The sequence below is a fragment of the Podarcis erhardii genome (genome assembly GCF_964252035.2).
Source record: "Podarcis erhardii genome assembly, chromosome: 2".
Taxonomy (NCBI): Eukaryota; Metazoa; Chordata; class Lepidosauria; order Squamata; family Lacertidae; genus Podarcis; species Podarcis erhardii.
The window spans coordinates 80,282,073-80,307,088 of record NC_138498.1 but is presented as its reverse complement, the minus strand read 5'-3'; the positions used below and the strand labels follow the sequence as shown (position 1 = coordinate 80,307,088).

Genomic DNA, 25,016 nt, shown 5'->3' with positions numbered 1-25,016 from the left:
ATCCTGCCATGAACTGTAGTCAGTGGAGATCAACCTCTTGAAAAGACCTCTGCAGTAAATTAGAACTAAAATGAGGTCTTCCTAATAATCTCTTCACAAGTCGCAGGCTGCATTATTTTCAGATGAAACAAATTCTGATCTTAAGATACAATCCAATACGTTTTTTCCCTTTCACCTGGCAAGCATTTAGTGACTTTCAAATCATCCTTGTAAGGGATTTTTAAAAAAACAAAACAAAAAACATGTTTTGGTTATGACTTAAGTTTTTGTTCCACTTTTGCAAGGTTCCTTGAATCTTCAAGGATCTGAGCCCTATTGTATGTAATTACTGTTAGCAATTAATTTTGTTTTTTCAACAAACACAGATTACCTCTGAGGGAGGACCACAGCCACAGTCCAACATAATATTATCCACCAGCAATGCCCATATTGCCTCCGTCAACAGCAGTGGCCTTGTAACAGGAGTGTCATTGGGCAACAGTACTATAACAGGGATGGTTCAAGCTGTTAATGCAGACACTGGTAAAGTTGTGGTCGTATCCCAGGTAACGTTTAGAGATATGCATATATTGTAACCTTGAGCTAGATTTTTTATCTTATTTATTCTGCATTTTATTCTATAACCGAGGCTTATAATTCCACGTTGAGTACATTTACACATATAATAGACTGTGGTCTAGACATATTTTTTACATTGTGAATATGTCAAGTGAGCTCAGAATCATTGAAGTTCACCAAAAGGTCCTACTTGACATAGCTGTTTGGAACAATTATCTGTTCCTTTTTTATTCTTTTATACAAAGGCAGAGGCTGATAAACAGTTCCATTAAAAGCTATAAATGGATTCTCAAATGAAACCAGTGAAGGAAAAGTGCTCAAGATGCAAATAAGAAACATGTTATTCTAGGCAAAGCAGAGGAGACTTCCTGTCAGGAAGCAGACTGTCTTGGCTTGTACATAGTGATGGTTACTGAACTTTGAATCAAGACAGCTGCAGTTCAAATTTGTTGAAGCAAGCCCAATTCAATATGGCCGTCGTTCTGCACTACCAGCTTTCCAGTTCAAAAACCTTAGAACATAACCCCCATTTTGAAGGAAAGTTCCCTAAGTGCAGATGCTGGCAAAGTTAATCTTTCCCTCAAAAGTTATTACCGTATTTTTCTCTCCATAGGGCGCACCTGACCATAAGGCGCACCTAGTTTTTAGAGGAGGAAAACATGAAAAAAAAAATATTCTGAATCAAATGTTGTACTAAACTATTTAAAGCAGCAAAGTGGGTGGCTCCTGTCCGCTTTGCTGCTTTAAAGCGAGCCTCAGAGGAGGGAAGGAAGGGGAACCATGGCTTATCTAAGTCCAGTTAATAATGCTGAGCCTGATTTTATATGCATCTCAAAGCCCTTGACATATATACATTATATTGACAAGCCGAGATAGGCCTCCTGCATAGGAGGAGGGCAGGAGAAGAGAGGGAGCAATCATAGCTCAATAGGGAGAGCATGGAGAAGATCCCAAGTTCAGTCCTTGAAAGCTTCTCCAGGTAGGACTGAAGGTGTGTCTCCTGAAACCCAGGTGAGCCTCTGCCCATCAGTGAAGACAAAACTGAGCTAAATGGGCTCAGGGGTCCTGACGTGGTACAGGGAAGGTCCCTCTGTTCCTGTCTAAATTAACCCTTTCTTCAGAACCATGGGGACTACAATCTTAGTTTGTTTTTAAAGGGAACAGCTGTAACCTCAGTGGCTTTGCATGCAGAACACCACACGTTCAATCCCCAGCCTCTCCACGCCTGAAACTCTGGCAAACTGCTACCAGTCAGTGTTGACATTACTAAGCTAGATGGAGTAGTGGATCCGACTCCTTATAAGGCAGCTTCCTAGGTTCCCATTAATGCTTCAGATTTGGGTGTGAGGCTTGCTGTCATGTTTAGTGTGGCGAGGGTGGTTCTTTGCACATCTGGAAAATGACTGTGTCACCCTCTTGAAGGTGTTTTTACAGCTCAGGGAAAAGGGCAGGCAGCCACAGCATGTGTAGACTGTAGCATCCTGAATTAAGGGAGGGATTCCCCTTGCAGCCAAAGGGTTGTTTGAGGCCACCACCAAAGAGCTGATCTTAAGCTTGAAACCAGGACTTGCTCTTTAACCATGCTGCTCCTCCAGCTGCCAATGCCATCCATGTAACCTTGTGTGAATATCAAGTGTGGGTTGTGTTCAGGAACCTGGGAGGATTTCTTTCACATGAATGCATGTTTTCGTCTTTAAATAAACAGCCCATGCAAGTTTCCAGCTCTTATGGCCATGCCTGGCTGTCTCAGTGGAAATCTGGGGAGGCTGAGGTGGACTTTCCAGTGGTCAAAGTCTTCCTGCCCAGCATCTATTTCCTGCCCTCTTTCCCCACTGAACCCCCGAACCCTGCTTCAAAGCAAGCCACGGAGGGGATTCCCTCCGCTTTGAAGCAGGAAAGTGGGAGAGGAGCTGCTTACACGGGTGTAAGCGGCTTCCCTCCCACTTTGCTGCTTCAAAGCGAGCCACGGAGGAGGGAGGGACCAAGGGAATCCCCTTCCCTCCCTCCTCCCCGGCTCAGCTCAGCAGCCGCGGCTCTTGCTGAGTTTACAATGAGCCGGAAGGAGGGACAGACGGCAGTCCCTCCTCCCGCCTCCCTGTAAACCCAGCCAGAGCCGCAGACACACTCTATGCAGCTCTTGCTTTAAAGGGAGAGCTGCGCAGAGCTTGTCGGCAGCAGCGGCTCTTGCTGGCTTCGCTCCATAAGACGCACAGACATTTCCCCTTACTTTTTAAGGGGGGGAAAGTGCGTCCAATGGTGCGAAAAATACGGTACATGACAGGCAACAGTGGAGGAGCACTTCCAACAATGTAGGCTTCAGACCTAAAGCTTGTTCCAAGTATATGCTGCAGCAGCCAGCTGGCAAATGAAGATAAGATCCTGGCCAGCTCAGTGGCAGCATCAAAATAAAAAAGCACCCTCTTCAGGGAAGATAGCTCAAAAACAAGCAGGGGAAAGTCCAGACCTCTATACCCACACCGCATTCCTTGGGACAGGTATCTTCAACCTTTTCAAATCCAGAACCCATTTTTAACCCTAACAGGCATTTAGGGACCCATTTCTTAATCTTTAACTACATATTTGTATGATGGGACTAGCGGGTCCCAACTCACCAACTGAAGACCAGTAGCCTAGAGCAAATGGAACTGATGGCTGAGACATATTGAAGTAAAATATCACACAGAGCATAAAGAAGGGGGGCAGCAAAAGAAATATAATAATGCATACCTCAGTGAGAGTTCTTGTGATTAAATATCACTTACATAAAGTGCTAATTTTTGTCTTGTATTTATTTTTTGTAAATTATTTACTGCTTTCTGCCATCTAGGTCTAGAAGCTGCTTGCAGTGATAAAATATACAATATACAAAATTTAAAAGAGAAATTAATCCTCAAAAATTTAAAACATCAGTTTTAACTCATTTACTCCTTTCTTTTCTGAAGGGGTGTACTTTTGTTCATGTCCATTTTCATCTGTACCATTCACTACTTCTTAGCCTAGATACATTAATGGAGATTTTTAAAGTCTGTGAGTAAGGACTGTAAATGATATGCATATGGTTTTACAGGCCTTATTTCATTCATCTCAAGAATAACCCTGTATTCTGATATGTATTCTGATATGCAAGATATATATTCCCATCAGCTGGATGAAGGAAAGAGATTGAATGAGGGGAATTTTAACAAGGTCATCCAGTGAATCCGTGGCTGTTCTAGGATTTTATCCAAGTCCAAAACTTGACATAAATGTTATGTTACTTCCAATTACGAATCCCTCTTCAATCTCTTTGCCTGCCCATCTTTTTGTCTCATAAATGCTGCTTGGTTTTACTTTATGGTGAGCAATAATTAAATTATTGTATAAGCCTGTGGACCTGAACCTGATATCCAGCCTTAAAATGTCCTTTTATAACAAAGAAGCTGAATCCTGTTCTGTTGATGTATTACTTTCCTTTCCTGGATTCTGATGTGTCATTTATGGACAAGCACTTCATAATAAGCTGACTTTGATCTGTCATTGAGTTTTTATGGTGTCCTGATTTATATATCACATCTGTAGTTTCATCTCTTCTGTCAGCATAGGCATACCTCAGTTAAACTTAAGTTTTTCCGAGACTTTGTTTACTGTTTTTTTAACTCGGTGGGGAAGAAAAGCTTTTAAAAATAATGATACAATTCACAGCAAGATTATCTGATATTCTATTTAATCATAATTATATGAAAGTAGATGTTTATTAAAAACTTAGACCTCCTTCCTTTCTTCCAGTGGCCAGTTCAGGATCTGGCAGGTTTTATTTTTAAATTGAGACATCACATTTCCAAACAAAATAGAAGTGTGGATTATATACTTCAAGCCTCTGCCTGCCTAAACCTGTTAGTGGATATAGGGATTTTGTCAGGCTTTTGGTCAGTTGAATGTTTTGTCTGTTGATGTTTTCCGGATTCCTTGCTTTTATTTGATGTTATTATCTACTTACTGTTTCCCACATATACTAATTCTATGTATTTTTGTATTCTCTTTTTGTTTTATTGATCATGCTGTGGGTTGCCTTGAGTGCCTTATTTTTTGCATTCCTACATCACAATAAACCATGATTTTTCTTCATGGCAATGAGTCTGTGGAAGCTTTTGGGTTATATATCCCTCCTCTCTCTTCGCCTGGCACAACTGCAAGGAGGGGTTTGGAAGATTCCCCTTCTATTTTTTATTAACTGTCGCTTTTTGTCATCTGAACATGACAAACTGTAGTTAACATAAAATATGCTTTGTTTAAAACAAACCAGCTTCAACCACTGGGTTATGAAAGTAGTTAGTTTCAACAAACCATAGTTAAGATTAACTACAATTTAGGCTTTGGGCAAAACACTATACTATGGTTAATTGAATGCTTCCAATATTTTATTTATGTATTGGGGGGGAAATATCCCCTCCTTCATCACAAATGATGTCCGGGTGTGAGTCACAGTCAATAAACAAATGCACTCAATGAAATCCTTCAATAAAACATTAAAAGCACATAAACTTCCAGTTGAGTTAACCTACTCTCTTTAATAGGCTCAGTATATGAATCCTTATCAAAGGCCTAGCAGAAGAGATGGGTTTTCAACTGGTGCCAGAAACTGAGCAATGTTGGTGCCAGCCAATCCTCAGGATGAAGAGCATTCTACATCTGGGGTGGAGCCAATGAACAGGCCCTATCCCATGCAAAAGTAGCCCCCTCACAGCTGCCCCAGAGGGTGGGGAAGGGGAGGAGGACGCAGAAACTTCTAAGAAACTTCGCAATGAGTAATGAGCATACTCACAGACCATAGAATGTTGACTGTTAATTGGGGGAAGAGAGGCAAAAAAGGGGAGTGTTAGCCCTTTCTCTGTACATATCAGTGGCCACAGGATGGGAATGTGAGCTCCCCATTGTGGATGAAGGCCAATTGCTACTTTCACTTCTTTTTGCTGCTGCTCCCTATATCAGATTTGATTTCAGTTTGCCTTCACCATTGCAGATCTCTCTTCCAGCTCTCCTGTGCTTGTTGTGAATAATCTGGTTCAGGCTTGCACTTTTGTGCGTGTTTTCTTTGTGCACAATATTATATGCCAGCATAAAAAAAATTATGTAGCTAAGTCATCTAATAACCTCTGCAATTTTTAGCATTTGAGTTTAGTGTTATTTGCTCAGAACAAGTCAAAGTTGCAGGTTTGGGAGAACTGCCTTTTCCCTAAAAGCCACCCAGTCAGCTAGCTTTACCCTCATGGAATATTCTGTTGGTGTGCCCTCTTAATGACTCTCCACCCCACTCCTTTAGGCAACTCCTTTCACCTTAAGACTCACCAAAGCCTGAATTTAAACTGTTCTCAGAACCACTGAAATACTTTTCCATTCTTGACTAGCCCATGTTAGTCAGGGTTAAACTGTTAATGGGCATTAAAAATTAATAAACATTTTATTCTTTTTTTATTATTATGCTGGATGGTTTGTTGTTCTTGGTTTTGAGATCTAGGGATAAAGCAGCCTAGAATGTGAATAAATGAAGACAGCCAGGTTTCCTAGTGGTTTCTGCACTTATCTCTTCCAAGTGGAGCAATTCATTCAAAAGATACGGAAGTGAAATGAAAATCCACCTTTAAAGCATAATTAATTAAATTAATATTGGACTTTGTGTCTTTCCTTTTAGGATAAAGTGGAAGTTGAGGTAATTCAGCTTGAAGCTGTTAGAATTCATGCACCCATTACACGAATGAAAACTGGCACTCAGGTGAGTTGAATGTAGACAGTTCTCGATTTCATTTTCTTTCTTTCGGTTATGGTCAAATAAAATAGGGCCTGTTTTGACATAATATAATTGGTGACTTGATGCAATTGATTATTGCTACATATATCAACTTATTCTGTGTTTGTGACCACAGCTTTGGAAAAATGCACTGGGTTATTTATTAAAATGTGTGCTTTTCTTTCAGATGCCAGTGTATGTGATGGGCATCACCAGCAACCAAGCTCCTTTTTCATTTGGCAATGCAGTGCCAGGGTTAACATTTCATTGGTCTGTCACAAAAAGGGATGTCCTGGATGTGAAAACAAGATTTAGTGAGGTAAACTTGTAGTTTAAAATTTAAACACAGAGTGAGTCCCACCCCCACACTTGGGTGCATTTACTTTGGTCTACATTTTCTAATAGCTTACCTTGAAGGTAGCTACAGAAAGTTAATTGTATATCTTCTTCCTTCAAGTTCCCCCACCCCAATATTTTGTTTCTCCTGGTGCCAGAAATAATGGTTACTTGGAGTTACAGGCATCCTTTCCTATGTACAACTGGGTTAACCAACTCTGCTACCTGATTTCAGTGCCATATCTGTTGCTTGGAATGCATCTGATGGGCACCTTCCACTTCATGTCAGTCTTCCAGTATCAAATGGTCACTAGGCATCATTCAACCTTAGAGCAATCTCATGGCAAGGTTTGCCTGGTGGACAGTCATGGGCTAGGACAGGTTTTGTGTCAAAATGGTAGCTAGAGATCTAGCTAGAGGGTGTAGCACTGATCTAGAGTTCACTGCGGCAGGTTGCCGCTTTCAGATGGCTCTTGAGTGTAAATAGCAAGAGGCTTTGTGACATATGAGCTGAAGGTTCTGCATGTATGCAGTCATGCAGTATCATAAGATTTGTAGCTCCCATATTTTAATGAGTATTTAGGAACAGCACTGGATGAGCCTTCCTGCTACTTCTGCTGCCATCAGAACTCATTTGGCAATAGTTAACTGTAAAGTGTGGCTTAGTCCACATGCTACATACTGTAGCCTGAATAGGGACCTGTAGATAATGGCATGTCCTGATAGTCTTCTCTGGTGCCCTCTGAACAGGCCCAGCCAACAGATTCCTTTGTGGGGTCCTAGACCTATTGAGAATTACGTCCTACAATAATTCTGATTTTAAGTTCAGAGAAGAAATCTAGTAGCAACCAAAGTATACCTAAATTTACAGGATGGCTTCTAATGATAATTCTATTTAGCTCTGTTGTCAGAGCTGAGATCAGGAACCTAAAGAGTTTTGAAGTATATTAGAACCAATATATTAAATGAAATTCCTTCCTTACCTAGACTAATATTTTGTCTTTCAGGCTTCTCTTCAGCTTTCCCCCCAGTGCAACTTTGCAGTGGATGTTTATGGTAAAGGGAAAGGAAGAACAGGGTTGAGGCTTGTTGTCAAAGCCCTTGATCCTTCTGCTGGGCAATTTGGCCACATGGTAAAAGAATTGTCAGATGAAATCCAAATACAGGTATTATTATATTGCTATTCCTTATAGGGCCATTCTGTTGTGCTTAGTGAAAAACAAGTGTCAGGGCCAGTGCAGTACCACAAGGCCTGTATGTGTGTTTCACAGTTTCACTTATGCACATGGTGGGGAAATTGACAGTGGCTGCATAATTGGCTGTGACCATGAGAACCTGAGTCTTGCTTGTTTTTATGCTGTGTCTGTGAAGATGAACTCATAGGCAATATCTGGTAGAACCTCTGGAGCCAGAAGAATGGCTGAGGATTAGTAACTTAAAGTATCTCACGGCATCCTGTCCCTGTCCTTAACCAGGAGAAGCACAACACATTACTCAAAGCAAGTGAATATATGCAAATTTATTGACATTTGCATAAGCTTGTTGTTTCAGAATCCTGCTCTTCTAGTTACAGATTTTTTTATATAAATTGCTTTCATAGTATAGGGTACACACAATTCTGAAGTTAGTGCACTGTAGCATTGGATAAGTACATCAGAATTCTCAGGTCAGTTTAAATGTAGAATTTCAGCCATGCATCTCAAGGTCTTTACATTGGTAAGATGTGTAGTTATAGAGAAATAGGGCTATGAAAGAAGCACTGGTGTCAGTCAACAAGATCATGATGCATATCAAGATGAACTCAACTTCTACCAGTATTTCAGATCTCCACAGTATTTGGATTTGTTTGTTTTGAATCTGATGTGTTCAATAATAACTTTTCTGGGGTTTAGCATTTATTTTGATGCTCTCTGATATTCAGAGAGTACAATTATGCTCAACAGCTGAGGTCTTCAGTGAGTCTGTCATTTCACTCTGAACACAATTACAACAGTGTGGGTCCCATTGATTTCATTGGCTCCTAATTTGAATAAAGTGTGCTTAGGATCACAGAGGAATTAATGAAGCTGAAATGGCATTTTCATGGAGCTAAATAAATTGAATTAATTAAAGCTGCCTAAAAAGGCCAACATACATTTATTAGGGTTAGTTTTTTAATTATGTACAGCAGTGGTGTTCAAATGAATCCAGCATGTTCATATTAAACTTCCAAACCTCTATAAGTATATATACCATAATTTGGAATATTTTTTTTTAAGCTGGTTCAGGCTCCTTTAAATGTATACACAGATAAAGCCCTAAGTTTAAAACATTTGAAGCTGACATTTTTCATCTATATGCTGGTCCTGATCCAGTTATTGCATACAAGGAAAAACCTCCATGACCACATTAAAACCTGCCCTCCTCTCCCCCTGTGTTCTCCTCACACTGCCCCCAAATCTGTTCCCAGAGGAGTGGGAAACCCTCAGAGCAGATTTGGGTGGCAAGCTGGAGGTGGAATTCGGTTGCACTCACAAAAGTTGTTCCTTGAGTACAACGATGGATATATTATAAGGTATCAATATCAATTGGCAGAGAGCATTGATACAGCTGTCTTCTGCTTTCGTATATCTTTGCCTAACAGTTGCACCTGCTTTTCCTAGATACTTTATTTTGCACGGTGTCAGCCAAGAAACCAGTCACAGAAGTAATAAGGGGCAAAACTATATATGGAATACAGACTTCACAAAAATATGCCTGGGCTGCCTCTTAATTTCAGAGAACCATAACACTTTTATGATTCAAAAAACAAATTCTACAGACAAGTCCTTAACACTTACACGGAGTTCTTTTGTCGTAAATGCTTTGTTTAAGATTTGCTGCCCAAAATCTTGTGTGCCTGATTTCAATGATGTCAGTTTGTGTTCTTTCTGATATAAGTTTGGTTTCAGGATGCCATCATTTAGCCATAGATATTTAATAATCATCACTTTTAAAATGGCATTTTTAGGTCATCCTGGTGCAGGAGCATAGTTAGTGCTCTCTTTTCACTGGTTAATGGCACTACAGCTAGAAACTTCATGAGTCTGTATAAGTCTAACAATATCCCTTGCTACTTAGTATTCTGTGCTAGGAGCACCCTGGATGAAAATACTTTGTTTCAGAGCCTACACATTGCAAAACAGTTGAATGGAATCTTAATTTTTAAAAAGTTACATTATTTAACAAATACGGAAATAGTAGCTATGTGCATAGGGCTTTTAGCTAATCCCCATGCTTCAGGTTTGATGGATGGAAATAATGGTCAAGAGAAATTGCTGTTTAAAGTGCAGCACGGAACATTTTATTCTTTTCAGATTCCTTTTGCTCTGGTATGCTGCTCACTATAAGAAAGAAGTTGTAGGGAGCTAAGGATAAGATTTGCTGATGTGAAATGCCTTCGTGTTTGCAGCTTCTGTTATCCTTTATGACGTATCACATGACTCTTGAGATACAATTGCAGCAGGAGAATGTGTTCCTTATGTGTGCTGGTAGAAATGTTTTTGACTCTACTGCACACTGAAGTACACTGGATATCAGATTACAGATTATGGCCCACTGGTGTTCATACAAATTTCTTATAGGAACAGAATATACCAGACTGCTGCTAACCTGCCAGCCACCTTGTTTTTTCTCCAGCGCTTAAGTAACATTAAATGTCTGTCTGTCTGTCTGTTTTAAAAGCAAATATATTTGCTATGGAGCAGTCATCTGCTCACAGTTTTGAAGTTGTGTCTTTGTTAGCAGATAGGAAACAGAGAGAATTCATGTCATACATTTAGAAAGATAAGAACAATAAATTGTTTGGCTCTTATGTACCATGATAGTTATACAACATCTGCGGTATTTATTGTTGCAGTAGCAATTGGGACTGGTTCCCATTCATTTTAGTAAAAGTACCCCACAAGTGGAATTCTTCTCTCTCAAATCTTATCACCCCACATCTTACATCTCTCTATTGTGAGAACTGTAAAAAATTAGTGAGACAGGACTTTACCCTTGCAGAAACCATGCTGGTTCTGCTTCAGCAAGACTTGTTTTGCTATATGCTTTGTAATTCTATCTTTAATAGTGATTTCCACTGTTTTCCAGCAGCAGATGTTAAGTCAATTAGTCTGTAATTTCCAGGCTCCCCCTTGGATCTCTTTATAAAGATGGTGTCACATAAGGACAAGCTACATATTTTTGTTAGGAGATCAGCGGTTTCATATTTGACTAGTATATGTATCTGTTTGCTACTTTTGTAAAAGCCTGGAAAAAAAATTCTTCATTTTGTAGGTATTTGAGAAACTAGTTATTCTGGGAGTAGAAGTAGGACAGATCCTAATGTCGCCAAACTCTTTTTTTAAAGTTCAGACAAACAGGTAAGTGGTTATGTTTTTCACATTTTGGTCTTATAAATGATTTGATATAATAATAGTTTTACTATGGAACCTAAAGCAAAATCATAGGGGGCTGAAAACCAGGAGGAAGTGGGGGGAAGTGTCTTGTGGCACTCTAAAGAATGTGTTTATTTTTTTATATTGTTTATAAGTTTTCATGGACTAGATCTCCCTTCATAAAGGCATCTGACAAAGTGAACTCTAGACCATGAAAGCCTATTAGTCTTTAAATTGCCATCTCCTGGTGGTGGTCGTGTTGCAACCAACTAACATGGTGGCCCTTCTAAAATATCATAGAATCATAGAGCTGGAAAGGACTCTGGGAGTCTAGTCCAACCCACCCCCCACAATGCAGGAAACTCAGCTAAAGCATCGTGACAGATGGCCATCCAACCTCTGCTTTAAAATATTCAAGGAAGGAAAATACTCCACTTCCTGAGGGAATCTGTTCCAACTACAGCAGTACCTCGGGTTACAAACTTAATTAGTTCCGGAGGTCCATTCTTAACCTGAAACTGTTCTTAACCTGACATACCACTTTAGCTAATGGGGACTCCTGCCGCCGCCACGCGATTTCTGTTCTCATCCTGAAGCAAAGTTCTTAACTTGAGGTACTATTTCTGGGTTAGCAGAGTCTGTAACCTGAAGCATCTGTAACCCGAGGTACCACTGTAAGCATGTTTTTAAAATGTTTCATTTTAGCTTTTTTCTAGAATTTGCTTTGTGTTTTTAAATGTCACATGGAGCAAAGCTCTTTCATAGAAAGGTGACTAATAAATGTTAATAGCTAAAATAAATGAAAATGTGTTTTTGACAGATGACAATCTGTTGATAGTTCTCATTCTAGCTTCTGAAACAATGAACAAACTGATTGTTTACTATGGGTAGTCAGTATTCAAGTACTCGTCCTTACAAGTATTTTCAATTCAGCTATGTTTAGGAAAATGTAATTATTTTCAAATATAAAAGGAAAAGTTGATATCCACTTTGCAGTGCAATCCTGTACTCAGAAAAAAAGACCCATTGAGCTGAATGGGGCTTTCTCCTAGATAAGTGTGTATAGGACTGTAACAAGAAACACTTGAAATGATGAATTACAAATAATTATGGTATGATTTCAAATTACACTTCCTTAGAGATTCACACATACCGACAACTTAGGATAAATGGTCTCCCAAAGAAGTTTTAGTGTCCAGAAATCAGTTATTTGATTGCATTGTTCATGTATGCCTAGGGAATAGCTGTTGAATTAAGCCATGCATGTTCAGTCAAAGTCAGTTGAAATTATTCCTTAAGGGTGCGCACATTAACGAATGCATATGCAGTAGTAGCAAAAACAAAGTCCTCCAGATATTGGGGAGGAACATCTCTAAGAACTTTTGGAGTGCTTTAATTTCAGTTTGTATGAAAAAAGAAAATAATCAGTGAAAGAAAACCATTTCTTTCAGGACAGTAGCATCAATATAGATGAGTCAGTTTGGCATATTAGAACATGAAGGGGAAACTGCCATCGTTTCAAAGAAATGGCAAATGGCAGTTGGGCAATCTGTCCGGAGAAGCAGTTATAAGGGCAGGGGGGACGGACAATGTAGTATGTTTTATGGAGACCAGAGAGAGAGAGAGAGAGAGAGAGAGAGAGAGAGAGAGAGAATGAGAGAGAGAGAGAGAGAGAGAGAGAGAGAGAGAGAGAGAGAGAGACATACTGTCTCTGTTTCAAAGGGCATAAAAGGCCCATCATCTCCATAGATTTGTGCTGCCTTTGAAAATGGACACTGAGTGAGACTGGCTTTGTAAACGAAACAAATCCTCCAACATGGCCTTATTGTGTCATCTTTGGCTGAATCATCTTTGCCGCTTTGACAAGATGAAGTTCAAGTTGATAGGGAAGATCTTCTAGATGCTGTGCATTTCTTTGGCTATATTAAAAAACACACACAGTGATTTCTATTGAAATAGAAGTGCTTCTTAAAGCAAATGTCTACTGAGCAAAAAGCTCTCTTTTCCCAACAGCTTCACACTTTCTGTTCGGGGACCAGATTATGCTTGCTGGCAGATATTTTAAGATACATACTGGTATTTTACTGTATTTGTTTATAGAAAACACCTATATTTCCAGTTGAATAAAACAGCTTGTACTGTCATGTGCATAGAATATGTGTAAGTCATATTACTAGCCTTTGCACTATTTTTTATTATTATTAATGCAGCAATGCCATGGAGAGATGTTTTTAAAATCAGTGTTGTGTACAAACAATTTCCAGGAAGTTCTGCTTAGTCATGTTCCTGTTGTGTATTTTTAATACCAGCTCTGAACCTGGCAGACTAATCTTACTCTGAAGCCTGTTTATAGGAAATACCTCTGAAGGCAGGCAGCATCCTGGAGTCCTGTCCATTAGTATTCTGAATCAAGTTTACATCAGTGAATGATGACACTGCAGGGCAGCAAACAGCAAGTGGATTGTAATATATGCATAATGTAATGGTTCTAGGGGTTGCTCGTGCGTAAGCCGGTGCAAACACCTGGCTGGGTTGCCTGAGTGAACCTTTTCTGTCCGGACAGCCACTCACCCATGGCTGCCTCAATCGCTGGCAGAATCTGTCAGTGGGCGTTTCTTAAACTTCTTCCAGCAAAGAAGCTCTTTGACGCCTAGTCTCCTCCTACTCTCTCTGCGCGAAAGCCTTCTGCGCAAGGAGGGCGTAGGCAGCGGAGGACCCCTACTCTCCCCGCTGGGGGTCATGGGACCGCCTCGCCACTTCCCCCACCTGCCCTCCTTCTCCACTGGTGCTACGCTGATTCTCTTCCCCAGAAGATAGGCTGCCTCTCCCAATCCCGGGACGCTCTCTGGAATCTCTCTGGATTTTGCTCTCTCCCTCCAGCACTGATGGCAGTTCCCTGACACATAAGCACAGATAAGACGTCTTACAAGGATGCTTGAAATCAAAATCTGAACCCTTGAATCTTAGATAAAAATTCAACAGCAAATCAGTGGTGCGCTGACATATGGCAACATGGTTTATATAAAACCGTGTTGCAAACATTGAAGTTTGCATTTTAAGAGTCTTAAAGTGGTTCTATTTATTTTTCTCTTTGTTTTATCAAGGGACCGAGTTGCTGCTCTAATTTACCGTGTCTTGGATGGTCAGGATAGAGTTCCTGTGGTGCAGATTGATGAGAGAGGCCTCCTTAATTCTGGATCCTTGATAGGACTGTCAACAGTACAAGTAATTTCACAAGAGCCATTTGGAATCAACCAGACCCTTACTGTCACTATCAAGGTAGTGTTTTTGTGTTCTTTTTTCCCCTGTTCTCTTCAAGGAGATTAGAATGGCGACTGCTATTTGCCTCTGATTTAAAATTGTAATTTCCCATTATTCCAGCTGGAGACAGTAATTGTAACTTCAGCTTGGAAAGTGCAAAAGAGTAGCCATCAATTCTGTTTTAACAGAATGGCTAAGCACTTGTGCTGTTCTACAATAAAACTTTGACATTGCTTATTTGGAAAAGATTAAATGTAACAATGCTGACCAAAATTAAGAAAATATGGGTACACATGACTAATATATGAACCTGTTTTGCTGGACATAGATATACTAAAAAATAGTTTATATATTGAAAAATAGATTGTAAAAATAAATGTGAAGCTTAAGCAACATTTTGTATAAGCTGTAATAAGTAACTGCCTGTAAAAGCATTTGTTCTTGAAAGTTGCATTTCCTTGTGGTTGTGGGGAGAGCACGTGTGGGGTACTCCCTGGTCCTGAATGGGGGGTAACTAAGCCTCTAAAAGAAGCTGAAGCTGAAATATTCCCACTAGAATTTAATTAATTAAAGGCTCATTGTGCCTCCATACACATCATTGCACTGGCCATAACTTATTCTGTTGGCATTCCATGGGCAAGGGGTAAGTCTGCTGCGTCCCTGCACAGTGGCTCATTAAATGAGCTAGTTGCACTTTTTTTTTTAAGAAATACAGACTTTTGAGACAAAAAGGCCTGCCAGGAAGTGGTTCACAGCTAAAAGAGCATAATTTATGTTGTTGTTTAGTCATTTAGTCGTGTCCGACTCTTCGTGACCCCATGGACCAGAGCACGCCAGGCACTCCTGAGTTCCACTGCCTCCCGCAGTTTGGTTAAACTCATGTTTGTAGCTTCGAGAACACTGTCCAACCATCTCGTCCTCTGTCGTCCCCTTCTCCTTGTGCCCTCCATCTTTCCCAACATCAGGGTCTTTTCCAGGGAGTCTTCTCTTCTCATGAGGTGGCCAAAGTATTGGAGCCTCAGCTTCATGATCTGTCCTTCCAGTCTACTTAAAACATAAAAAGTGATATATATATTTAAAAATCAACAACAGATGTAAATTGTTGTTGTTATTTATTTCAAAGCAGACTGTATCATCCAGTCCTTGTTAAAAACAGTCAAGGATAGAACCAAGTTCACATCCTGTGGAAGGCAGTTCTATAGTGGTGGGGCCACTGCTTAAAAGGTGGGTCTAATTGGTGTGACCTGTGGGAGTTAATAATCCAGCAACATTTAGCAGGCCACAGGTTTCCATCCCTGCTTCAAAGGGCATGGGCAAACCTACCTCCCCACAGAAGAATCTACCTGCCCAAAGGGGAATCTACTGGCCACAGCTCAGATCAGCAACTGGTGTGGAAGCAGCAGTTCACTTCTAGTTTTAATTCGGGAAATATGTCTCTCAGCATCAGAACTTTGGGAAATATTGGCATAGAACAATATTTAGAGGTAATAGAAAGTGAGAACAAAATACTACGTTGGAGGTGGGAAAGAGGAAGGACTAAATGGTAAGGTTCTTTTAGAAAAAGAATGTATACAGTGGTACCTCAGGTTAAGAACTTAATTTGTTCTGGAGATCTGTTCTTAACCTGAAACTGTTCTTAACCTGAAGCACCACTTTAGCTAATGGGGCCTCCTGTGCCGCTACTCCACGATTTCTGTTCTCATCCTGAAGCAAAGTTCTTAACCCGAAGTAATATTTCTGGGTTAGCGGAGTCTGTAACCTGAAGCGTATGTAACCCAAGGTACCACTGTAGTAGTATCTGACTTGTCAAGACAGTTAAATGTAAAAGCAACTTGAATGCATGCTTGAAAAGGAATGGGTGGACTTGGCATGAAGCTAGCAGCATTTTAGAGGCAGCAAGACATGGCTTAAAATACTGGTGTATACAGTTCTCTCTTCCATTATTGGATATTACGAACCAAACAACCAAGATATATATCCTTTGCCCCAGATAGCTAGTAAAACACCATTTTAGAGTACATGTACATTTTGTAGTAAAATGTAAAACTATCAGAGCCTCTTCAGGAGGAAAAAAAGAGAAAGGCCTTTCTTTGGTACAAGGTAAACTTAAGAGGAAGGGTTTCTCATAGGTGTGTGAGGGTGTTTCTTTGTTTCCTTCATTTATTTTCCAGAGCAGTATCAAAGAAAATCTTATTTTCCCCCTTTCTCTCTTCTTGAAAGCTAACCTAAATAAGTCAGGCAGGTTTGCCTTCATTAATTAATAACAAAAATGCAGTCTCATAATAAATCCTTTGTAAATCCATTGACTTGACAGGTCCTTGCAAGTTAATACTGCTGCGTATCTATTTAGGCTGCAGTATTTGCACACTTCTGGGAGTGTGCCCTGTTAATCACACAGTGATGCTTGCTTCTGAATAAGCACACATAGGATTGTGCTTCTGAAGACCACACGGGGTGTATTATGGCCTACCAGGTTCTTTACTTTCCACCTGTTTCTGCAATCCCAAGCAAGCAGCAAAAGCAGTGAATTAATGAGCCCATAGTGAGCCTTGTTCAGCTTGGTGACCACAAGTTGTACAGGCCTGTGAAAGAAGTTTGGTTGATACCATATTCACTATAGAATTTATTTACAAAAGGACCTGTTAATGATAGCAAGGTATATGAGTCCATGTACATTTAGTGGAACCTATCCTAATACATTTTTATTTTAAATCCTTTTTATTTTACAGAATATATATATGTCTAATGAGGCATATAAGCATTTTCTTGTTACCCATGAGGTTTTGTGGATTGCTTAATTAGTTTGTACATCTACAGAGCTGAAGCTTTTTAAAAAAATAAATCATCATATACTCAGGTTCTGTTGGAGCTTGGGGCTCAAGGGGAAAGTAATAGTGATTACCAGAACCTATTAGAATTAAGCCAGGCAGCTCCCAGGAGGCCTTGCTGGATGAGCGAAGGAAGATAATGTTTCAACAAAGGACCAGAGTCATCTGTCAGGGCCTTCTCTTTAAATGGCTCTGCCCCTTTGGGACAGCTTAGGCAATCTTCAAGGTGCACACTGTTGATTCTGTAGTCACACACTCCTGAGTAACTGAGGAGCAGGACTGGCCTGAGGAAGTCATCTCCAGGAGTCTGGGGATTATGGACAAGCTGCATCAGATGATATAGAATGATGCTGAAGCCCCCTCATGGAGTGGGGTAACCTGGGAATCATCCGAATCAGGGTAAAACTGGGACCTAGGTGCACAGAAAATGAAACACGTGACCTTTAGGATCTTTACATAATTATCTGGATCCAAAATTGCTCCTCCATTCACATATATAGCCTCCTATATACACACACCTTATCTCACATTAAATTTAGAAAGATAAAACAGCTTCGGAACTCTGGTGGCATAATAATAATCCACCTTCCATGCAGTGAGTAGGAGATACACACGTGCACACACCCACTATTCCACAACCCTGGAGTGTTTAATAGGAGTGCAATAAAGGTTAAAGATAAAAACATTAAAGGATGATGACTTATAAGCAATTTGGCCAGTAGGTAAAACAATCTCATACTCTGTTTTCCCCTATTTCCCTAGGTGGCTCCTATTTCCTACTTGAGAATATCCATGAACCCAATTTTCCGTACACAAAACCATGAAGCATTATTGGCATTACCATTGGGCATGACGTTGACCTTGACCATCTACTTCCATGACAGCTTTGGAGATACTTTCCATTCACAAAATTCTGTGCTTAGCTTTGCAGTCAACAGGTACTTGTCTATACAATTAGCTTAATTTTACAGGAGATATAAATAGCTGAGTATGTGAGAGGATTCAAGGTACTGATACCTCAGCAACTGACGACCCCCTTGGGTTAGCTGTTTAAACATGTTCAGTGAACAGATAAAAGAACTGAAAAGTGTGATTTAAAGCTGGTATACTGGTGCTTTGATATGATCTGATCTGAACAAACCACCCACCTGGAAAGTGATCAGTGCACGTCTTCCATGGAATTACTCCAAGGCTTTGCATAAAGGTAAAGGTAAAGGTACCCCTGCCCGTACGGGCCAGTCGTGTCCGACTCTAGGGTTGTGCGCTCATCTCACTTAAGAGGCTGGGAGCCAGCGCTGTCCGGAGACACTTCCGGGTCACGTGGCCAGCGTGACGAAGCTGCTCTGGCAAGCCGGCACCAGAGCAGCACACGGAAACGTCGTTTACCTTCCCGCTAGAAAGCGGTACCTATTTATCTACTTGCACTTAGGGGTGTTTTCGAACTGCTAGGTGGGCAGGAGCTGGGACCGAACGACAGGAGCTCACCCCGCCGCGGGGATTCGAACCGCCGTCCATGCGATCGGCAAGTCCTAGGCGCTGAGGTTTTACCCACAGCGCCACCCGCGTCCCTAAGGCTTTGCATATATAGGAAAAAAGAAAGGAGACTGCTTAAAAGTTATTTAAATAAAAAAAATTAAATCTGCTCAGGCCAAATCAGTGCCTTGAAATCGTGTCTTTTCCCAGTTGGATTAAATAGTAATTCTAAACACATTTACTTGCCATAAATCCCACTTGTTCACAGAACTTTCAAGCCACTTTACTGAGTATCAAATACTAGTAATTTATAAAGTTTGCTGATCCTTTATTGGCATATTACAGCAATTGCAGCCCAGTTTCTTTGCCTGGGGTCTTCTTTTCCAGCTCCCCAACAGCTAGTGGGAGATATCATGTCTTCTCCCACTGGCTGTGGGGTTTGAATAAGGCCAGCCAGTGAATTTGGCCAATCACAGGTGGGCCTGAAGTCAGGTCCCAGGTGGGTGCACCTGACCAAGGACTCCTATGGGAGTCTTCACTCAGGTCAGCCCCTTACACATAAATTAAGACTGCCTACGGACCCAGCAGCTCAGTCAGAACAGGGTCTCCCACCCTGTCTACCCTTCTGCAGCATTAGAACTCCACCCAAATGTGCATGAGTGTGTTGGGGGTATGACCTTGCTATGGAAGTATTGGTTGCTGTATTCATGACCAGGCAGGAATTTCTCCTCCAGTTGAATTGGGCCTGCCTAGGTTTTTTTGCTTACCTCATAGCAACCATCGCAACTTGTGGTGGATAAGTCATTAGGTTGAATCCCTAGTCAAGGGCAGAGGGGGGTTGGTAGGAAGCCTACCCCTCCATAGAATCAGGGTATCCCACTAAAGGGGTCCTAGGGTAGGTTCTTCTGCCTGAACACCCAGACGGCCATAGCACTCTCCAAAATGGTGATGCCGATGGGTTGCACCTCTTTGATGTATGTCATAGGGCAATCCTAACCCAGGATCAACTCCTGATAATAATCAACTAGCAGGTGGGCTAGATATTTCGGGACACACCCAATGTCTATGTCAAAGCCTACTTACATCAGTGATCAAGATGTGTCCTGTTTTTATCTCAAAACATAAAACTGTGGTTATAACTTCTGTCCACACACCCGGCCTCAGGGGCGGCAGACTCACTGTGCCTGGGCATGCAAATGACTCTTATCAGTTGAAAATGATTACAGTGGTGCCTCGCAAGACAAAAAGAATCCGTTCCGCGAGTCTCTTCGTCTTGCAGTTTTTTCGTCTTGCGAAGCAAGCCCATTAGCGGATTAGCGCTATTAGCGGATTAGCGGATCAGCTGATAAGCGGCTTAGCGGATCAGCTGTTTAGCGGCTTAGTGGATCAGCTGATTAGCGGCTTAGCGGATCAGCTGTTAAGCGGCTTAGCGGCTTAGGAAAAGGGGGGGAGGAAAAAAACCCCGCAGGAACTCGCAAGACATTTTCGTCTTGCGAAGCAAGCCCATAGGAAATTCGTTTTGCGAAGCACCTCCAAAATGGAAAACCCTTTCGTCTAGCGGGTTTTCTGTCTTGCGAGGCATTTGTCTTGCAGGGCACCACTGTATTTATAAATGGCTGGTATCTGGTACTATGTACATTTGCTTGGAAATACTGCAGAAGGAACTGTGTGTTGGAGTTCAATACCTTCCTAATGTTTAGCTTTTGGGAAATATAGATGTTAACACAACTTTCTGTAGCCTGTGAGGGATGTGGCTATTTTGATCTGCTGTCTTTTGACTTCTCTTGATTCTGGGATATAATAAAATGCTCTTATTTCCTTGGATACCACTTTTTTAATTATTCACTACTTTTTGTCTATAGAGATGATTTTGTACAGGTAGGGAAAGGAGCCTCCAACAACACGTTAATAATCCGAACCATGAATGTCGGACTAAGTTTGCTTAAAGTATGGGATGCAGAGAACAACATTATTGCCGATTATGTGCCTCTTCCTGTGCAACATGCCATATACCCTGAGCTCAGAGATATTGTCAAAGGTGACGTCCTTTGCTTAACTTCCTCACTGGTAAACCAAGAAGGTAAGGAATCAGAATAATAATTGACACTAACTGAGAATTGTGACAATAAAATAGGGTGTATGGCAACATTAAATTGCCATGGAAACTTCATACAGTTGTAGATGCAGCACATTTTCAAAACAACCAAATACATTATTCATTATGTTGTTCTACTATCAAATGTCAGGCCCTATCCCTGCTAAAGAGATGAACCAATTTAATCAGCTCCTCTGTCTTTAACTATATCAAATCAATACGTCATTTTGCTCTGAATGGTTGTCATTTCTATTGATCTTTAAAGGAGTAATATAATTGAATTTTGCTATACGTATATGGAAAAACTAGAGGGACCACTTTTTATGTGAAGTAGGTCATGAGGCAGACAATCAAATTTGAAGGAATGCATGTCAGAGAGCCGAAGTGATGGCAGTCTTATTTATATAGTTTTCAAAGAAGAATATTCATAGAGTGATATACAGATTTCAGAGGATGGGTTAAAACTAATATGGTGCTGGTGTTGGCATGAGCCTGCCAGGATGCTGATTAGGAGGACAGGCCACACAATGCATGGATGAGAATGTGGCCTTCTGAAATATGCTAAATAATTCCACTGTACCAGAAAAAAGGTACTTCAAAGAAAGTTAATACGCCATCCATGGGCAGTTTTTATGTAACCTAGGCTGGGATAAAGTGGGCAGACTGGTTAAGAAACCCTGTTAAGTTTTCTATCAGTGCCTTTTTCCTCTTTCTCTACGTGTGTGTGTGTGTGTGTGTGTGTGTGTGTGTGTGTGTGGTTGGTGCAGTGGGAAGACTAGCTAGTTTACTCTAAACTTCTTACCTTGTTGCCTTTAGTCTTTGTTGCAAATTCTGCTGGTTCTTCAGTTTTGTTTTGTTTTAAATCCTGTTTACTGTTTATCTTCTGCTAGTTGTATGTTACAACTTCTTTGTGAACAATTATAGTAGTCCCTTTGGGAGGGGGAATCCAATTACCCTAAATGAAATCAGATGAATATCGCTTGGGCCAGTCATATCCCCACTTTTCAAAGTTGGTCTGGTTTGGAAGGCCCCTATCTATCAGTGATGCTTTTGGCTTATAAATAGTGTTATGCTCTTAGAGGCAGCTATCACCTGGGAGTCATTTAAACTGCTCAACATGTAGGCTAGAGCTATGAGACAAGCCATTTGGGGCAGTTTTCTTCATTGGATCACAAACTGTGTTTTTCTCAGACGTTTGCACTTCCTTGGAGGAAAAACGAACACCCTCAGTACATGACTAGTATTACATCAGATGCAGCTCTCGCATGCCAGTGTTTTCCAGTTATCAGTGCTTATACTATGGTGGTTTTTTTTAGATTTGCCTTGAGAGTGTCTTTAAACGTCTTTTGTTGTCCACTGGTATTTTGCTTTCCATTCTTAAGTTGGGAATAGAGTAGTTGCTTTGGAAGACAATAAGAAGCGCGAACGCAGGGCAAAAAACAGAAACAAGCTAAGAGGAAGGCACGTTTGGCAAACCCTCACCGTGATCAACTCCCACACGGAAACCTACGTCCCCACTGTGGAAGGATGTGTGGATCCAGAATTGGCCTCCACAGTCACTTATGGACTCACTGTTAAGACTGTGTTCATTGAAGACAATCTTACTCGGCTACGAGTGATCGCCAAAGAAGAAGAAGTGTTACACCATGTCGGTGCAATGGAGCAATTTTGATCAGGACTCATGTCGCACCCATAATGTGTAGAGCAGCATTAAGCTTAACTCTGAAGGACTTCTTCACCATTCTCTTTATGGCCAGATAATCCCCCTGTCTGCTTCCTGGCTGAGTGGCAGCAGTGACTAGTGCTGTGGCTTTTGCTAAGGCAGTTGCTGTGACTGAACCGGATGCTGGGCTTTAGGCAGGATGTAAGACAAAAGCAGAAATCCGTGCAGGGTAGATGTAGCTCTTTTGCAGGCTGCTGCAAAAGATGAACAAATGTACCAGGCCAGACCTTCCCGTATTTTTCCTTGAAAATCATTGTTCCTCACTAGATGGGTGTCTGCCCGTTTGCAAAAAAAAGTGATCTCACACTCTGTATGCATGCACACATTTTTATTCAGTTTTTATCAGCCATGGCACATTTAACATTTAATTTTCAGAATCAGCATCAAGCTCCATGTTACATGCAATAGGTGTTCTTCTTGAGTAAGACTAGTGAAATAACTTGATGTAGCAATAGTTAATCTGATTATATATTTTTCACAGGTTTGGCAGGAACATGGAGTTCTTCTTCAAATAGTATTCTTCAGATTGATCCAAAGACAGGAGTAGCAGTAGCAAGGAATTCTGGAACTGTTACAATATATTATGAGGTCCATGGATTGCTTAAGACCTACCGGGAGGTGAGACACTTCTGAATTTCATTTGTCATGTTGCTCTGGGTGGAGACTTCCTGTGACTAAAAGGAAGCATATGCAGCATCTGAGTGTCTTTTTCTCATCAGCTATCCCCACATACCAAATTGCTTGGTAATTTTCTTCAAGTTTAAAAAGCAGCTTTGAGATTTGATCTGCAAACTGTTTAAAGGAAATGCCGTGTTTTCAACAGTTCTGTGCACCAAGCTGCATTTTAAATTTTAGGAGAGTTGCTGAAAGGAGAACCTCTAATGAAATGCTTGTGGATATCCCATCTAGTCGTCATCCATGTCAAAAGCAGCCATGTCACCTAATATTACGTTTGCATCCGTCTGTTATTCTTATATGACAAGTTTCATCTGTGCAAAGCTAAAATGCTTCTAAATTCCAAATAGCTTTGACATATTAGTATTCTATACTTGACTAAGTGGTATGGGTGAATTAAACCACTGGTGAGATTAAGCTATACTACAATTTTGCTCTGAAAATGTTCTGTCTTCCAAGTACTGTGGGCAGGATTCTCCCAACGAGCCCTGCCAGTAGAAGCTCTGCACAAGGACTTCTACTTGTACAATGGGGCTTTCTTGTAGTTCGAGGACCCGACCCCCGCAATGTGAAATGAAGACACAAGGACACGTGATATAAGGTTAATGGGCAAGGAAAGGCCACAACTTTATTGGTTACAGCAGTGAAAAGGTATTGGCTTAGGCATTGGATCTCTAAAACAAGTGGGTTTATTCACCAGTGGTTCATCACCTGTTGATGCTAATCTAACTATAGGCTCACCCCTGATGTCACCGAGGGTCGTGCCATGGCCTCCCGCCAAGCAGGCATCGGACAGAATACACGACCGCCAGATTCCTTTAACGGAATACCCAAAAATTGAAGGCATAGGCGATGGCCACACCTAGCACTTCGACACACCACAACACATTATTCCAATGCCTAACCTACCCACCAATACCACAAAAGTTGTAACGATTGCTACGAGGTAGGCGAAAAAAACAAAAAGCCTAATGCCAAATGGAAAAACTCCTACCAGGCCCCCTGGGCAACCAGGGCGACCAACCTAAGGTCCATAGCAAGGCCAATGACCTAAGCCCTAACTCAAAGGGAGTGGAGGGTGGGTGACTCGCGACGAGACGACGGCGAAGAATGAGGCTGGGGAGAGGCTGGCGCTGCAGCAAAAGGCTGCTGAACACACCCCCTCTGTGGCACCTGGTTGGATGTCTGCCGAGGGGCGTGGGCGCCAGCCAGGTGAGGTGGAGGCAGGGGGCTAACGCCCCCTGCTAGGGGCGGTGCTCGGGCTCCCGCCCACAACCACTCCCCTCTCTTCCAGGGAGGAGAGTCTTTCCCGCCTCCCTCCACATGCTCCCCAAAATTGGCTTGGAGTGGGGCTCAGAGAATCCCAAGAACAGCACATGGGGGAGGAGAGGTGGAGTTGCTTGTACAGACAGAACATTCGTCATTTAATTCGACTCTGCATAGCCAGATCTTTATGCACAGACATTTTTTGTGGCTCAGTGGGAATTGCATCCACATAAATAAGTGATAGTATGATCTCTTATTTTTCCTTCAAGGTGTCGATTAATGTACCTCAAAAGATTGTGGCAACACATGGAAGTGGAATGAAAACAAGTTTGCAGGGCACTTTAACTTCGAAAGTTGTAGTTAAAATTGGGCATGGAAGCAAAAATCTGAAAGGTACCATATTTATTAACTTTATGTTTGAGTGTGAAAACTTGGACCAAACAGGCAAGCTTTTCTATGTAACATTAATTTTATGTATAAATACTACACCATTTATTATCTCTGTGTACAGCTTGTTGAGTTTCATTATGGGAAGGCATCTAAATAATTATTTTAGGGCATATGTAATTTTTCACTTAGCTGAATTAATGATGTTCAATATTAGTGGAGCACATACCTTTCATGGAAAAACAGCAAGGTT

At 41.2% G+C, this 25,016-nt stretch overlaps 1 protein-coding gene and 1 long non-coding RNA gene across 6 annotated transcripts in view; one reads left to right on the top strand and one right to left on the bottom strand.

The window, feature by feature from the left end:
• Positions 1 to 25,016, bottom strand: part of LOC309334534 — a 125,628-nt gene that overhangs the window by 17,732 nt on the left and 82,880 nt on the right. The gene's annotated exons all lie outside the window — the stretch shown is intronic.
• Positions 1 to 25,016, top strand: part of NUP210 (nucleoporin 210) — a 90,977-nt gene that overhangs the window by 56,665 nt on the left and 9,296 nt on the right. For all 3 annotated transcript variants that reach the window (XR_014153131.1, XR_014153132.1, XM_081848809.1), the window contains 10 exons: positions 366 to 545; positions 6,227 to 6,307; positions 6,510 to 6,641; positions 7,666 to 7,824; positions 10,955 to 11,040; positions 14,160 to 14,334; positions 17,907 to 18,082; positions 20,480 to 20,697; positions 22,917 to 23,053; positions 24,646 to 24,769. Coding sequence is in view for 1 of the 3 variants with exons in the window: in XM_081848809.1 (XP_081704935.1) it covers positions 366 to 545; positions 6,227 to 6,307; positions 6,510 to 6,641; positions 7,666 to 7,824; positions 10,955 to 11,040; positions 14,160 to 14,334; positions 17,907 to 18,082; positions 20,480 to 20,697; positions 22,917 to 23,053; positions 24,646 to 24,769 (1,468 nt within the window). In the remaining 2 variants the exon portion in view is untranslated. The remainder of the gene's footprint in view (positions 1 to 365; positions 546 to 6,226; positions 6,308 to 6,509; positions 6,642 to 7,665; positions 7,825 to 10,954; positions 11,041 to 14,159; positions 14,335 to 17,906; positions 18,083 to 20,479; positions 20,698 to 22,916; positions 23,054 to 24,645; positions 24,770 to 25,016) is intronic.